Raw genomic sequence first — 16,519 nt, 5'->3', positions numbered from 1 at the left:
TATCTGCCCTCTTCCGCATACCTGAGTTAACAGATGCACGCGATTGGCCAAGAAGGGACCGCACCACTCGGGAACCTGGAATCAAATCTTTAAATGCGATAATGCGAGGAACATGTTTCAGTTCAGGAGAACCTGTAGTTTTCCGAACTCTATACAAACGGAAAATATCGAAATTTTACCATATGAAAGGTTTATATAAGGCTGCAGCCAATATATAGTGTTAAAATATATACGGAAATACCTAGTACTCCAACATTTCAAACTCACCAAATCAGAAAAGGCTGTTAAAGTTCTTAATTTATTAATAATAAATCTGTTAAAGAATATATACAGTACAGTGTATAGCTCTTACATTTACTGTCACTCCCATAAACATATACACACACACACACACGCAATAGGAGGAATGTAATGCACCACATGGCACAGACATCAGTGGTCTCTCTTTCTCTCTCTCACACACACTCTCACACACACACACACACACAGGGTGAGGGACGGCAGTGTGTGCAGCTGGAATGAAAAAGTATTAGAGTTATAAAAATTGTCGACCCATGTATTTATCTCCAGGAGTCCGAGTGTGTGAGTGTCACACACAATGTAGTACGTTATCACTGTATAGGGCAGGGGGTCTGGCTTCGTTCTCGTCGTCATGGAGACGGGTATAACGTCTCCCCCACTGTGACATAAGTTCCGGTGAGGAAGCCGAGGAATCCGATCAGGGCGATAGACAAATCCTTCAGGAAAAGGAGTGCGGAGGGACGAGTGGAGCAAGCGATCAGCTCTACCAGGGGCGGGAAGATGAGCGCCAGGGCGGAGCTACTCACCGCGCCCACCAGTGAGATCACCAGATCCAAACGAGGGACGAGAACAGCCACTGCACCTGCAGAGAGAGAGAGAGAGAGAGAGAGAGAGAGAGATAAACACCTTATTTTAATACTCTTTTTAAATTGTTCAATGTTAGTAGTTAGCATAAACATGCATGAAGTGATTTCCTTGCCGATTTGCGCACTACATTCACTTGTATTGCCGAGGAGTTGAAGATTTCAACAAATGATGGCAATACTTCGCTATCAAGCAAGTTTAAGACTTTGTAGTTTAGTACTAGGCTAGCATGAGTTAGCTAATTAACCATCTAAGCGAACTTCGTAATGCAAACACGTTACTTTTTTTTTTTTTTGCTTGGGCGTTACACTCGGGCGGAGTAACATGGCGATACATATCGTAGCACGATGGAAAAATGTCTACTGATGGATATTTTCGTATATTCTCTATATCGCTAATGTCGCAAAAGCCACTTTTCGGCAGCCGATTTACGTCGCTAAGGTGGGAGCTACTAGCGGTGTGATGTAACAAAAACAAAAACAAGCATGGAGGAGTGTGACACAGAGCGAATCTCCCCCAACACTCCGACACAGAACAGGGATCCGCCCAAATAAAAGATGAGGAACTTGTACCTAAAAAGGGAGGTGCTTCTGTATGCATGGCGCTATTTTATATAGATATTTTTTCATCAGTTTTAGAGAAAACGTAATAGATGGTGATGTGTATCGTTCCAAGATATGAAATTATCCATATCTTGATATAAGATTTTGTCCATATCTCCCAGCCCTCGTCCTCCATTTTGTAGAAACCAGAAATGAAATTGCATCTGATTTCAATGATTTTAAACTGAAGCTTGTAGTTCTGCTGCAAAACAACGCAAACACACTTTTGCTCAGATTTTGGGTGAGCAACTACCGTAGATTTGGGGTAAAACAGGGAAATCAGTTAAACTGGGATATTTAAACAGATTTCTACTAAAAAAAGAAATGTTTTTTTTTTTTTTAATTGAAATATCAACCGCTGATGGTAACATATTCAACCTGCAGCTGTGTTTGCTAAAGATAGTAGCTGTGTGAAACCTTCATTCTCTCTCTCTCTCTCTCTCTCTCTCTCTCTCTCGTTCTCTCTGGGGGATTAATGCGACTCAACACCAATCAGCAGACGCGTAGCAATAAGCCAGACAAACCAGGCAATCGCCTCAGGCTGCAGTCACTATAGCTGACCACTTCAGTCCACTGTAATATCAAATGTCAAAATCCCCTAAAGGCTTCTGAAGCTGAACCAGAAGGTTGGAAAAGCACTTCGCAGAGAGGGAAGCGGGGCAATTAGGAAAAGACGCTTTCCAAAGTGAAAAAGCTCTGAACGGACTGTTCGGCTCTAGCAGGGTGAAAACTCGAGCTTCTGCTGCTGCTGCTGCTGTGACGAGATGTCTGTCCTAACTTTACACTCCGTCAAGGAGTTTAATCATTTTAAACACTAGAAACGCTGAAAACAATTCTCTGACAGCGCATCATTTTTTAAATCAAACCAAGTGCCATGTCTGATTTATAGCATGATAACTGTATTAATATAAATAACTAAAGTTGTGTAAGGAGCTTTATAATAAAAAAAAGTCTATAAAAATCTATATATAGTCTATAAAGTCTATAAAAATGATTATATATATATATATATATATATATATTACAATTATAAAATGATAGTAATTATAGCTCTGTATGAAATCCGCATTCTCTCTGCCTCACACCTATCAGCGACATTTTAACGTCTTGTGCCACTGTGTATGAAAAGTTCAAAAGCAACGGCCGCTACAAAGGCACAAACCGAGACACTATTAGAGCGGTGCATCACATCATCATATAAAAAACCCGACAAAAAACAGTACTTCAGTAACTGATGGGAATTTCACGGTTGGTTCCGAGAGCCGTTGCCACTCGCAGGGTTTCATTTAACGCAACGTTAACTTAGAAATTTCACTTGTTGTGTTTGTATCGTCTCAGCGTCGTCACAGTCGCGCTCCGTTTGTTGGTAGTTTACAGCTACACAACTGTGACACTTCCGTTTAAAATCTCGTCCTCTATCTCAGCTTCATCTCAGTGCCGATGGAAAGAAATGACTGAAAAAGCTCTTTCCATGACGGAGACGAAGTTCTACAAACTTTAAACCATTTCGTTTCTTCTCATTCTTCATATTAGTAGTAGTACTAGTGCTAATAGTACTAGTTGCTCAGTTGTATAAATGAGATAAATGTAAGTCGCTCTAGATGTAAGGCGTCTGCCAAATGCCATAAATGTAAATGTAGTTGTAGTAGAAATAATAGTATAAATAGTAATAATAATAATAATAATAATAATAATAATAATAGTGGTAGTACTATTAGTAGTAATAGTCGCAATAGCTGTAATAATAGCAGTAATAGTAGTAGTAGTACTCACAATAGTAGTAATAGTAATCGCAATAGCTGTAATAATAGCAGTAATAGTAGTAGTAGTACTCACAATAGTAGTAATAGTAATCGCAATAGCTGTAATAGTCATAGTAGTAGTAATAACAGTAGTAGTAATAGTCTCAATAGTAGTAATAGTAGTAGCAATAATAATAATAGTAATAGGATTAGTAATCACAATAGCTGTAATATTCATAGTAATAGTAGTAGTTGCAATAGTAGTACTAGTAATAGCTGCAATGTTAACTGTATGTAGTAATAGTAGCAATAGTAATTACAGTATTAGTAGTAGTAGTTATAGTTGCAAAAGTAATAGCAGTAATAGTAGTAGTAGTAGTAGTAGAGTAGTTGCAATAGTAACTACTAAGTAATAGTGGTAGTAATAGTAGTTATAGTGGTAGTAATAGTAGTAATAGTGGTAGTAATAGTAGTAATAGTGGTAGTAATAGTAGTAATAGTAGTAATAGTAGTTATAATAGTAATAGTGGTAGTAATAGTAGTTATAGTAGTAATAGTAGTAACAGTGGTAGTAATAGTAGTTGTGGTAGTAATAGTAGTTATAGTAGTTATAATAGTAATAGTGGTAGTAATAGTAGTAACAGTGGTAGTAATAGTAGTTGTGGCAGTACAAATGTACTTTGGCAGTACAAATGTACCATTGTCTGTTGTGCCAATAAAGTACCCTAAATTGTAAAACTGAATTTGGTGTGTGTGTGTCTGAGAATTGTAAAAAAAAAAAAAAAGAAAAAGTGTGTGTGTTTTTTAGTTAAAGCATAGAAAGAGACAAAAAGGGAGAGATGTTTAATTCATGAGACTACAAGTGTCATGTCTCCTCTTCTTCCCTTTAAACCCATGCACGCACACACACACACACACACACACACACACACACACACACACACACACACACACACACTGTCTGCTGCTGCCACCCTGAGGAAATCTGTGTGAGGCTATTTTTTTTATTGTGCCAATATTTGCAAACATTAAAAACATTATTTAACTTTTTTTTTTTTTTTTTACAGTGGGATCCGGGGACCCTCAGGATTCCATAATGCTTATTTTCCTATAACGGACATCCCCAAGTCATTTATTCCACACTTAGTGGATTGTCATACACCCTTATTTTAATGCACGCTGATGTAAACCATTCCCTTCTTCTTCCTTACATTTGATTTTATTGTCCAAGTTCTATAAAAATCAGTGAACATATCATTAGAAAGCTTTGATGCTAGCTTTTTCTTAAATTCTTAGCTTGTAAAATATTCTCACCTTCTCACTGTCACTGTGCATAAATATTTACACACAGGAACAAAAAGGTCTTTCTAAATTCTGCCTGTAGCATTAAAATTCTTCCAAAACTCTCATCCAAAAACAAAAAAAAATCATTTATTTCCTCCGTCGAACAGGGCTGTATATTCTACCCAGCTTCAGACGCTGTGTTGGAAAAATGAGAAAGTATCGTCATTTTGTTATCCCACACTGTTCATGCACACTTCCCGGGTCACTGAGTGACCTTTCGCTCTCAGCGTACGTGGTGTTTACCTCTCCTGAGTTAACAGCCCTCTCCCACCGCAACACTTTCCTCTAGGGTGAACCACGACCCTTCTAAAACAACCCCATCACTTTATTTCCACCATTAGCCTGTGCGAATGCTGCATCTCGCCCTCCAGAGACCTCAGTCTGCTCCGTGATTTGGCTTGCCGCAGCCTAACTGACACCACGACTTCCTCATTAGCTCGCGCTCTGTGCTTGGAAGATGATCATTTTACACCCAGTATCGCCACGTCCAAACACGTCATGCTCTTATCGTCATGAGCTTATTCAAAAACATACACTCCCACCTCCGGAAAACAGTACATCTTTCAGAGCCTAGTTTCTGCTGTTAACTGGAACCGTTCCATCTAATGCTGCTAACAATCTTACAGAAACAAGAAAGATCAAGTTTGATATCCTCGTTAGGGATGACGTGTGGAAAGACTGTTGTTGCTGAAACTAGCAGTGAAACATAAAACAGTGAAATGAAAAAACTCTACAATTATCATAATTCTGTGCTCAGTCAACTGATGTGCAAGTCTCTTCTGCTTCGCAAACACCTTCAGAACTCCCAGGATGCACCAGAGAGAGAGAGAGAAATGAAAGATCTCAATCATTCTTAAAATAAATGATGGGCTGGTGACAGGACTCATTCTGAAATAAAATAAATAATGGTGGAGCTCTGTGAAAGCCCTCATTCTGAACTAAAAGACGAGCCTCACGGTGGAGCTCTGCAACAGACCACATCACAGCGCTAAAAAAAATGGGCCTTGTGTTGGAACTCTGCATTAGTCATTGTTCACTACTGTATGATGGGCCTCATGATAGAGCAGTGGGTCTAATACTGACTTAGATGTTGGGCCTCATCATAGTGCCAAATAATGGGCCTCATGGTGGAGCTCTGGGAGAGCACTCCTTCTTAAATAAATGATGGGTCTAATGGTGGGGTTCTGTGACAGCCCTGATTCTGAGTTATGTAATGAGCCTCATGGTGGAGCTCTGTAACGAGCCTCATTCTAAAATAAATTGTGGGCCTTATGGTGGAGCTCTGTAACAGGCTTTATGGTGGAGCTTATTTCAGGTCTCATACTGAAATAAATGATGAGCCTCATGGTGGACCTTGGTCAAAGGCCTCATGGTTGAGCTCTGCAATAGACCACATACCACAAGGCTAAATAATGAGCCTGATAGTAGAGCTCTGCATGAGACATCATTCACTAGGATATGATGGCCCAAATGGAGCTACGCTATCGTTCTAATACTGAGCAAGATGATGGGCCTCATCACAAGGCTAAATGATGGGTCTTATGATGGAGCTCTGAAACAGCACTCATTCAGAAACACGTTATGGGCCTCATGGTGGAGAGGACCATAGACTTCATTCTGAACTAAATAATGCATCCCCATAAGAGTCTCCAACACTGAGCTAAACAGTGGTTCCACAACAGGTCTTACCACAAGGCTTCATGATAGGCATCAGGTGGAGTTCAGCGTTAGACATCATTCTAAACTAGAGAGCAGGCCTCATGGCGCAGCTCTGCAACAGGCCTCATTCTGAAATAAATGATAGTCCTCATGGTGGAGTTCTGCATTAGAACTCAGTCTGTATTCTGTAATGGTCAGGGTGGAATTCTGTGAATGGCCCCATGGAAGAGCTCTGTGAAAGGACTCATTCTGAATTATATAATAGGCCTCATGGTGGAGCTCTGTGAAAGGGCTCATTCTGAGATAAATAAAAGGGCCTCTGAGCTAAACAATACTTCATACAGTGAAGCTCCACAACACACCTTATGATTAAGGCTGAATGATAGGCCTCATTCTGAATTACATAATATGCCTCATGGTTGAGCTCTGCATTAATATTCTGAATTCTATAATGGGTCTCATGGTGGAGCTCTGTCATAGGCCTCATTCTGAATTACATATAGGCTTCATGGTGGAGCTCAGTTCTGCAAAATCCTAATTCTGAACTATATGATGGGCCTTGTGGTGTAGCTCTGCTACAGGCCTCATACTTGGATCTCCACAATTGGCCTCATTCTGAACTATATGATGGGTCTCATTGTGAATCTCCACCACAAAACACATGAAAACACTAAATAATGGGCCTCGTGGTGAAGCTCCACAAAGGGCCTCACACTAAACTATGTGATGGTCCTCGTGTAGTTTCTTGATCTCCACCACAAGCCACATGGAGACTAAGTGAGGGAACACTCAATGAGTATTCGCCCACTCTCTCGCTCTCTCTCTCTCTCACACACACACACTCACACACACGCGATTGGCCCACAGGAGTGTGTTAATAGTTCTGTCCAAAAATGTAATCATTAAGTTCTAAATCAAGTAACTGTTACATATATAACAATAGTTTCATAACAACTTGTGGATATTATAGAGAGAAAGTATGTGTTCCTGTGTGTGTGTGTGTGTGTGTGTGTGTGTGTGTGTGTGTGTGTGTGTGTGTGTGTGTGTGTATTCATGTATTCAGGTCTTTATGAGGACCCTGTTCAAACACCTACCTTGTGAGCACCAAAGATCAAAGATGATTCAGGGACACCATCCTATCTTTATGAGGACTAAAATGGACTAAATGTCTTCACAATCACCCAGTTTTCACAAAGTGAGTGTTTTTACAGCTTTTTTTACAACTAAAAGAGCCAAAATATTTCCTTCTGCTTAACGGAGGTTAAGGTTTGGGTCAGGTTTAGGTGTAGCACAGCGTTAATCACCTACAGTAATCATTAGGTCAATGGAAAGTCTTCAGAAAAAAGAAATCTGTCACATTATTATGAACATTTGGTTCCTGCAAGTACAGTGAGACCTGAATACGTGTGTGTGTGTGTGTGTGTGTGTGTGTGTATGCTGCACTCACAGGTAATGCAGGTCAGCAGTGCTCGTGTGAAGAGGTCAGTGTGTCGTCTCCATCTTTCTGAAACACGCTCACACACAGCAGGTACCACGATCTCCGCAGCAACGAAGAACTGAACAGCAAACGTCACAAACACTCCGAACGAGTAGAGAACCTTCACCAGGAGATTAGACCTGCAGCAGAGGATATTTAAACTCAGTATAAACACACACACACACACACACACACACACACACAGAGTCAAGGATATGGAGGGTATATAAACTCAGAACTCTTAATGGTCTCGATCCTCTGGTGAACTCTACAACAGGGTTTCCCTGTGAGAGACGGTTCCAAATGGAACTCATTTAATAAACTAAGAACCTAATCATAAGCTAATTATACAAAGAACCCTTGAAGAACCTTGTTTTTTAAGAGTGCATGCACATATTAGCATATTAAAACATATTCATTTGAATATTTATGACTCTGTAAACATGTCTTCTAGCCTGACCCCTGAGTTTTCATGTCGTATCGTAACTGTGGTTACCAGGAGTCATGTGGCAGGTTGAGCGTGATGCTTCCTTTGATGTGATCCCCGAAGCGGAGGTAGCCAAGCGTTGCCAAGGTAACGTAGAGGACAATGACGATGCCCATGGAGACATCAAGAGCGCAGGGGAAGCGCTTCGGCTCACGCATCTGATTCTCTACAGGAAGAACCTGCACACACACACATTATTTTATTATTGTGTACAGGTAAGCCATATCATATGAGCAACAGTGCAGTTATAATGAGTATTGGCATGGCTTTGATTCGGCTGCAGGCACGAGGCCACAGGTAATTCTACTAAACTAAGCTGAGCTAAATGATGGGCCTCATGATGGAGCTCCATGACAGGCCTCATAATGAACTAAAAGGTGGGTCTCGTGATGCAGCTCTGTCACAGGTCTTATACCGAGCTAAATGATAGGCCACATGTTGGAGCCCTGTGACAGACATCATACTGAGCTAGATGATGAGCCTTGTGGTGGAGCTTCACGGTAGAACTTATATTGAGCTAAATTATGGGGCTTGTGGTGGAGCTCCATGATAGGCCTTATAAAATGATGCGCCTATTGATGCAGCTCTGTGATAGGTCTTATACTGAGCTGAGTGATGGGCCTCATGATGCAGCTCTGTGATGGGTCTTATACTGAGCTAAGTGATGGGCCTCATGATGCAGCTCTGTGATGGGTCTTATACTGAGCTAAGTGATGGGCCTCCTAATGCAGCTCTGTGATAGGTCTTATACTGAGCTAAGTGATGGGCCTCATGATGCAGCTCTGTGATAGGTCTTATACTGAGCTAAGTGATGGGCCTCATGATGCAGCTCTGTGATAGGTCTTATACTGAGCTAAGTGATGGGCCTCATGATGCAGCTCTGTGATAGGTCTTATACTGAGCTAAGTGATGGGCCTCATGGTGGAGCTCTGTGACAGTCCTCATACTGAGCTAAACAATGGGCTATGTAGTGGAACTCCAGGATAAGCATTATAGTGAGATAAATAATGGAGCTCTAAAATAGTCCTTATCCAGAGAGGCACCATGAGACTTGCAGCGAAGGTCTGGGACAGACCTGTCTCAACTGCCAGGTAATAATTCTCTCTCTCTCTCTCTCACACACACACACACACACACACACACACACACACACACACTTACCACTCCAATCCCTTCAAAGGCAAAGATGGCAGTTCCAAAAAAGAAGGGGAACTTATTCCATGTGGAGACGTATGGGAGCTGCCTGGGGTCACCGACATCCTACACACACACACACACACACACACACACACACATACACATTATGTTTATTATATTTATTTTACTTTATACACTGTACTGTACTGTCAAAACATCCAGAAATAGAAACACAAAAAACACAGACAAACGCACACATACACACTTCCACATATTCAAACCTGGGACACACACTCACAGCGAGAATGTAGGTGTAGATGAGCGCGAGGCTGGCGGCCATGGCTAGATTGGCTGCAGCGCACAGAGGTGCCATGTTGCTCAGCTCCCTGATGAAGGTGAGGAGGATGAGGAAGGGTAGGAGAAGGAGCATGTACACTCGCTGGTCCAGCCCTGTCGCCGTGGAAACGACAGGGCCTCCACCCCCTTCTGAGCTGTTGGAGTAAAACGCTAACACTGCTTCTGAAGATGATGATGAGGAGGAAGAGTTAATGTAGTGACCCTCTACCACCTACACACACACACACACACACACACACACACATATCAGAAGTGCAGATGAACACATATTCAACAAATTGCACTTAATATCTAATGCTGGATTCTGATTGGATGTTTGGGTTTGGTGAAATTTGAGGCTATATAAATTTTCCCTTTGGCCAGATTCTGATTGGACGATAGCCTGTACCTGTTTGATTGGGTTTTTACTCTGATTGGATGAAAGCATGGGCCTGTTTAATGAGGAGTCGATTCTAATTGGATGAGAACGTGTAACTGTTTACTGAGGAATTTATTCTCATGAAATTAGAGCATGAAATTTTAATGTGAATTCTCATTGGACAGCTGTATTTTCCTGTTTAACGAAACAAGATGCCGGATTCTGATTGGATGAGAATGTATATCCGTCTGCTTTGAGGAGGGGTTTGTTCTGATTGGCTAAGAGTAATTCCCTGTTTATTAGGAGTTTATTATGACTAGACGAGACCGTGTATGTAACTGATGATGCAAATTATTCTGATTGGATGAGAATGTGTACTTGTTTTATGATGTGTTTATTCTGATTGGATGAGAATGTGTACTTGTTTTATGATGTGTTTATTCTGATTGGATGAGAGCCTGTACCTGTTTATTGGCAATTTAAGGTAGAACCTAATTGGACAACTGTATTTACTTTTAAATTAAACTTGTGTGATTTAAACAAGAGAGTATTTAATGAATTTTTAATTTGCAGGTGGAATTTCAGCAGACTTCTGCATTCACTCTTTTAATGACGCAAGAAATCACATTCCGGTATCTGGTAAGTATCTGGTACTCGGATGAAATGAGCACTGATGATGTGATTAGTCTGATTATTCTGTGTGGACGAGAGTGTGTACCTGTTTGATGTTCTCCGCCAGGAAGACGAAGTACACGCTGCAGAAGCCCAGCTGGGTCAAAACCAGGAAGAAGTTCACCAACAGTCTGGGGGGAAAGAAAACCATGACGGACGCCTTGGATAAATTACACAACTTTTATGTAGAGATCGTATATCACGTATATGATTTTCATCTGAAGAGCGAGGTAGAGGACAGAACTCAGACGTTCCACAGTTAGCTAGTAACCTAACTTTAGCTACATCAGAATATAGTAGCTACGACAACAATGAAAGGCATGATGGGATGCATTACCTCCCAAAATTGGCACCTCTCCTCAGGCAGTGGGAGGAGCTTGTCTCCATGGCAACGGCTACTGTCTCACTATAACTAAGAGGCGACTTCTTTAACCTGAGACAGAGCGAGAGAGTGAAATGTTGATGATAATCACCATATCACCAAACGCACACACACACACACACACACACACACACACACACACACACACACACACACACAGAGTCTCACCTCTCGCTCAGCTGGTGGCTGCAGTTCACCAAGATGTGCATGCAATGAACACACACCACTCCCATCAGCACCAAACACACCGGGCCCAACTATAGAGAGAGAGAGAGAGAGTGAGAGAGAGAGAGAGAGAGAGAGAGAGAGAGAGAGTGTAATCTGATTAAATAGAGTAAACGAAGACCAAACACCAGGTATTTTGATTAGCGGGACTATTTAAAGATATAATCTGATCTGCCTGTATTAAAAAGTAATCTGACCGGTTGGAATAAATAGAGATTACTGAAACTGATCTCGGATCAGCTGGTGCTCGTTATGCTCTTATTGAGAATTAGAGGAAAAGGCTGATCTCAGGTCAGCGCTAATGAACAGTGAGGACAGCCCAGAGACAGACATCACTAACCAGTATCCCAGCATTCCTCAGTGCCAGAGGCAAGCCCAGCAGCCCTGTGCCGATGTTCCCTTTTAACAGATGAAGTAAAGTCTGAGTGAAACTGAGGGGAGAGAGAGAGAGAGAGAGAGAGAGAGGTTGTTAACATTAGAAATAACAGTATTCATACATATTAAACTGACAAATGATTTTTTTTTTATTTTATGTATAATGTATTCTGGAAAATGCTGGACTAGTGTATTATCGATGGAAATACTCCGCTTTTTCTCAGTCCTGCCCTGTAGAGGAGGAAGGGGGAGTTTACAACCTTCAGGCTCTTTTCATATTAGTGATTTTAGTGAATGAAATTATGTCCCATCATTTAAACATAATTGACAGTCAGGATATGAGACAGAGCATAAAGCATAGTGTATAGTGTATAGTGCATCGTGTGTGTGGTGTATTGTGTAGAGTATATAGTACATAGTGTATTGTGTATCGCGTACAGTGCGTAGTATATAGTGTGTAGTGTCATCTTTTACACCAGAATAACGCTTCAGTCAGATGCTAAGGGTGAAAGGATAAGTCTGGAGACAGGATCTTCACAGTAGATGAATTTTATCTGCAGAAGTTCTTCAGATGGAGAAATATGAGAGTATAGTCAGAGTTCTGTTTCGCAGCTTGTCTCTCTTCCTGTCTAACTGAATGTGTAAATGTGCGATAACATGTTCAGAGAGGCTTAGCTCATTGTATGACATTGTCGCACTTATCTTATGGGGTGATATATCATGGTCAGAACACTCTGGTACAGAATACACTCACAAATAATAAGAAACAGCATAAAGAGAATAAAACAGATCATAAGCATAAGAGAAAGTAAAGGAAAATCTAATAATTCCACAGTATTGTATAGTGTATAGTGCATAGTGTATAACGTATAATCTATAGTGCATAGTGTATAGTATATAGTGTGTATTGTATGGTGTAGAGTCTAGAGTACATAGTACATACTGTGTAGTGTATAGTATATAGTGCATAGAGTATGTAGTGTATAGTACATACTGTGTAATGTATTGTGCATAGTGTACAGTATATAGTACAGTGTGTAGTGTATAGCATATAGAGTATAGTGTGTAGTGTATAGTGTAGAGTATATAGTACATAATGTGTTGTGTATAGTATATAGTGCGTAGTCTAGTGTAGAGTACTGCATATTGCATAGTGTATCATGTATTGTGCATAGTATACAGTGTGTAGTGTGTACTGTATAGTGTATAGTGTGTAGTGCATGGTGTAGAGTTTATAGTACATAGTACATAGTGTGTAGTGTATAGTACAGAGTGCAATGAGTGTGTAGTGTATAGTGTGTAGTGTAGAATATATATAACATAGTGTGTCTAATGTATAGTTTGTTGTGTGTATTGTATAGTAAATAATGCATAGAGTGTCTGATGTATGGTGCGTAGTGTGTAGTGTATAGTGTATAGTACACAGTGTATGGTGTATAGTATATTGTGTGTAGAGTGTCTAATGTATAGTGCGTAGTGTAGAGTATATAGTGGTTAGTGCATAGTGTATAATGTGTACTTGCTAGTGTATAGAGTAGAGTATATAGTACACAGTGTATGGTGTATAGTATATTGTGTGTAGAGTGTCTAATGTATAGTGCGTAGTGTGTAGTGGTTAGTGCATAGTGTATAATGTGTACTGCATAGTGTATAGTGCAGAGTATATAGTGCATAGAGTGTCTAATGTATAGTGCATCGTGTGTAGTTTGTAGTGTATAGTGTATAATGTGTACTGCGTAGTGTATAGTGTAGAGTATATAGTACATAGTGTGTAGTGTATATTATATAGCGTGTTGTCTATAGTGTAGATTATTGCATATTGCATAGTGTATCATGTACATTGCATAGTATACAGTGTGTAGTGTGTACTGTATAGTGCATAATGTGTAGTGTATAGTGTAAAGTATATAGTACATAGAGTGTCTAATGTATAGTGCATAGTGTATAGTGTATAGTGCATAATGCGTAGTGTATAGTGTAGAGTATTTAGTACAGTGTGTAGTGTATAGTGTATAGTGTAGAATATATATTACATAGTGTTTAGTGTATATTAAATAGAGTGTTGTCTATAGTGTAGATTATTGCATATTGCATAGTGTATCATGTACATTGCATAGTATACAGTGTGTAGTGTGTACTGTATAGTGTATTTTGCATAGTATACAGTGTGTAGTGTGTACTGTATAGTGCATAATGTGTAGTGTATAGTGTAAAGTATATAGTACATAGAGTGTCTAATGTATAGTGCATAGTGTATAGTGTATAGTGCATAATGCGTAGTGTATAGTGTAGAGTATTTAGTACAGTGTGTAGTGTATAGTGTATAGTGTAGAATATATATTACATAGTGTTTAGTGTATATTAAATAGAGTGTTGTCTATAGTGTAGATTATTGCATATTGCATAGTGTATCATGTACATTGCATAGTATACAGTGTGTAGTGTGTACTGTATAGTGTACATTGCATAGTATACAGTGTGTAGTGTGTACTGTATAGTGTATAGTGCATAGTATACAGTGTGCCCTGTATAGCAAGTAGTTTATAGGGTATAGTGCGTAGGGTACAGTGTGTATTGTAATATAGTGTATGGTGTATAGTATACAGTGTATAGTGTGTAGTATATAGTGTATAGTATAGTGTGTAGTGTAAAGCATATATTTTGCAGTGTATTGTGTGTAGTGTGTAATGTATAGTGGGCCTTGTACAGTGTATAGTGCACAGTGTATAGTATAGTGTGTTGTGTGAACATCCGAACTCAGACTCACGTGATGCCGTGTGACTGTTGCTCATTGGCGCTCTCCTCGTCCGAGTTCTCTTCTTCTCCCACCTCCTCCATCAGCGGGGTCATCATCTCCATATCTGCTTAGGGTCAAAGGGCAGGTTATTGAGCAGTGTGTGTATACACTCATGTACTCTACAAAAACATATAAAACACAACTCCATATAATGTCTCGCTAATTTCCTCTGTGAGTGTTTGGTAAATGAACACAGCCTGAGGGCTCAAACAGTAATCTGAAACAGTTCCTCACAGAGCAAGTGCTGCAGAACCCAAAATACTCCCTGCGCCCTTAATGCACTGAGTAAGTCATCAGGATGAGGGCAAAACAAGCGCTAGGGCAAAACACACACTTTTGAGTCAGCATCATTTACAGAGAGAGTGTGCGTCTCTGAATTAAGTACACAACACACAGCGCCTGTGTCCGATTACACACTCGACATGTTGAAGTCGGCTTCATTAAATGTTCCTACTACAAACGGATGTGATCTCCCCTACAAAGTGTGCACTACAGTGCATAAACAAGTGTATCTTTCCCTACAGAGGGTGCACTTTGCTACAAGTCCACTGTGTACAATAAGCATAATAGGGCACTTGAAAGAGTGATAAGGATAGGGCACTTTAAGGATAAGGATAGGGCACTTTAAGGATAAGGATAGGGCACTTTGCTCTCCTGGAGTGCACTACTGTACATACACAATGCTGTATTTTGCAATATCCTTGGAGCAAGTGCATTACTCCATATGCCCTTTTGAGTGCCCTAGATTAAGGGAACTTCCTTCAAGCAGACATTTTCACTAAAAATAAATAAATAGATAGAGCGTACAGAAACATACCTATATAGTGCACACTTCAGAGAGTGACAAAGATTTACCTAGTTGCTGCTCCATCTTCATTCGTCAACAGTGATAGTGGGCGTGGCCTCAGCACGTCGCGCGCTGTGATGCGTTGGCATGTATATACATGTATTTGAACATTAAACACACACACACACACACGCGCGCGCGCACAAACACACACACGGCTGTATGAGTGTCACAGTGGATCAACAAACGAAGAGCGAAAACAGATGAACTCACGCCTTACCGCGAGCGCGCGACAATCACAGCCGTCCAGCTCGCGCTGACGTGGAAGCTGCGTCGGTTGTGTCGCCTGGGCGTGGCCTGAAAGGTGCGCGTGCCACGCCCAACCCCCCCATAAAAAGTAAGTTCTGATCTTGGTGTGAAGTGATTTTTTATTTTATTTTTTTTTAAAGATTTTTTTTTTTCTTTTTCAAAATCCACAGCGCGCTCGAGCGCCTTTCCGCCTCGCGCACATCATCGCCGACGGAATCTGCTGTAAACGTCACCGGCATTCCACAGGAACGGGAGCGCCTCTTAAAGGAGCCGCGCGCCACGACACGGCGAACGCATGCAACGTGTTTGCGTCTTCAGTCGCCTTTCCATGCATGCAAACTGTCCTTCCATGAATCCGCAGTGTGTCTGTCACATGCAAAGTAATTTCAGCATCGAGCTGCATGCAAAATAACCTTTAACATTGCATTGCTTCTCGTGCACGATGAAAAGCGGTGCAGTGTTAATGCAAAATAACGTTTAACATTGTATTGTTTCTCGTGCTTGATGAAAAGCGGTGCAGTGTTAATGCAAAATAACTTTTAACATTGTATTGTTTCTCGTGCACGATGAAAAGCGGTGCAGTGTTAATGCAAAATAACGTTTAACATTGTATTGTTTCTCGTGTATGATGAAAAGCGATGCAATGTTAATGCAAAATAACATTTAACATTGTATTGTTTCTCGTGCTTGATGAAAAGCGGTGCAATGTTAATGCAAAATAACTTTTAACATTGTATTGCTTCTCGTGCACGATGAAAAGCGGTGCAGTGTTAATGCAAAATAACGTTTAACATTGTATTGTTTCTCGTGCTTGATGAAAAGCGGTGCAGTGTTAATGCAAAATAACGTTTAACATTGTATTGTTTCTCGTGCACGATGAAAAGCGGTGCAGTGTTAATGCAAAATAACGTTTAACATTGCATT

At 40.5% G+C, this 16,519-nt stretch overlaps 1 protein-coding gene across 4 annotated transcripts; it reads right to left on the bottom strand.

Moving 5' to 3' along the window:
* Window positions 1-279: 279 nt before the first annotated feature.
* slc36a4 (solute carrier family 36 member 4) lies at window positions 280-15,784 on the bottom strand. 4 transcript variants are annotated; one of them, XM_053239982.1, is made up of 12 exons: window positions 15,567-15,784; window positions 15,355-15,418; window positions 14,470-14,566; window positions 11,668-11,758; window positions 11,271-11,359; window positions 11,058-11,153; window positions 10,767-10,851; window positions 9,632-9,901; window positions 9,358-9,456; window positions 8,206-8,375; window positions 7,680-7,849; window positions 280-883 (listed from the first exon to the last, which is right to left on the bottom strand). In XM_053239982.1, exons 2-12 carry the CDS (start codon window positions 15,374-15,376, stop codon window positions 651-653), a joined length of 1,422 nt encoding a protein of 473 aa, XP_053095957.1. In that variant the 5' UTR covers window positions 15,377-15,418; window positions 15,567-15,784; the 3' UTR covers window positions 280-650. The 4 variants fall into 4 exon arrangements, with proteins under 4 accessions (XP_053095957.1, XP_026799098.3, XP_053095956.1 ...); XM_026943297.3 differs by having other exon boundaries at window positions 14,470-14,563; XM_053239981.1 differs by having other exon boundaries at window positions 15,355-15,784.
* Between the last annotated feature and the right edge of the window lie 735 nt (window positions 15,785-16,519).

This window comes from Pangasianodon hypophthalmus, chromosome 14 (genome assembly GCF_027358585.1).
Source record: "Pangasianodon hypophthalmus isolate fPanHyp1 chromosome 14, fPanHyp1.pri, whole genome shotgun sequence".
Lineage (NCBI taxonomy): Eukaryota > Metazoa > Chordata > Actinopteri > Siluriformes > Pangasiidae > Pangasianodon > Pangasianodon hypophthalmus.
This window is presented reverse-complemented; position numbering and strand designations above follow the sequence as displayed.

Excerpts from the sequence above, each read along its gene's own strand:
- slc36a4 (XM_053239981.1), bottom strand. The coding sequence starts at position 15,376 with ATGAAGATGGAGCAGCAACTAG. Across the intron at positions 14,567-15,354 it reads GAAGATGGAGCAGCAACTAG|CAGATATGGAGATGATGACC; the intron begins GTAAATCTTTGT and ends TTTGACCCTAAG. Across the intron at positions 9,902-10,766 it reads TGGCGGAGAACATCAAACAG|GTGGTAGAGGGTCACTACAT; the intron begins GTACACACTCTC and ends GTGTGTGTGTAG.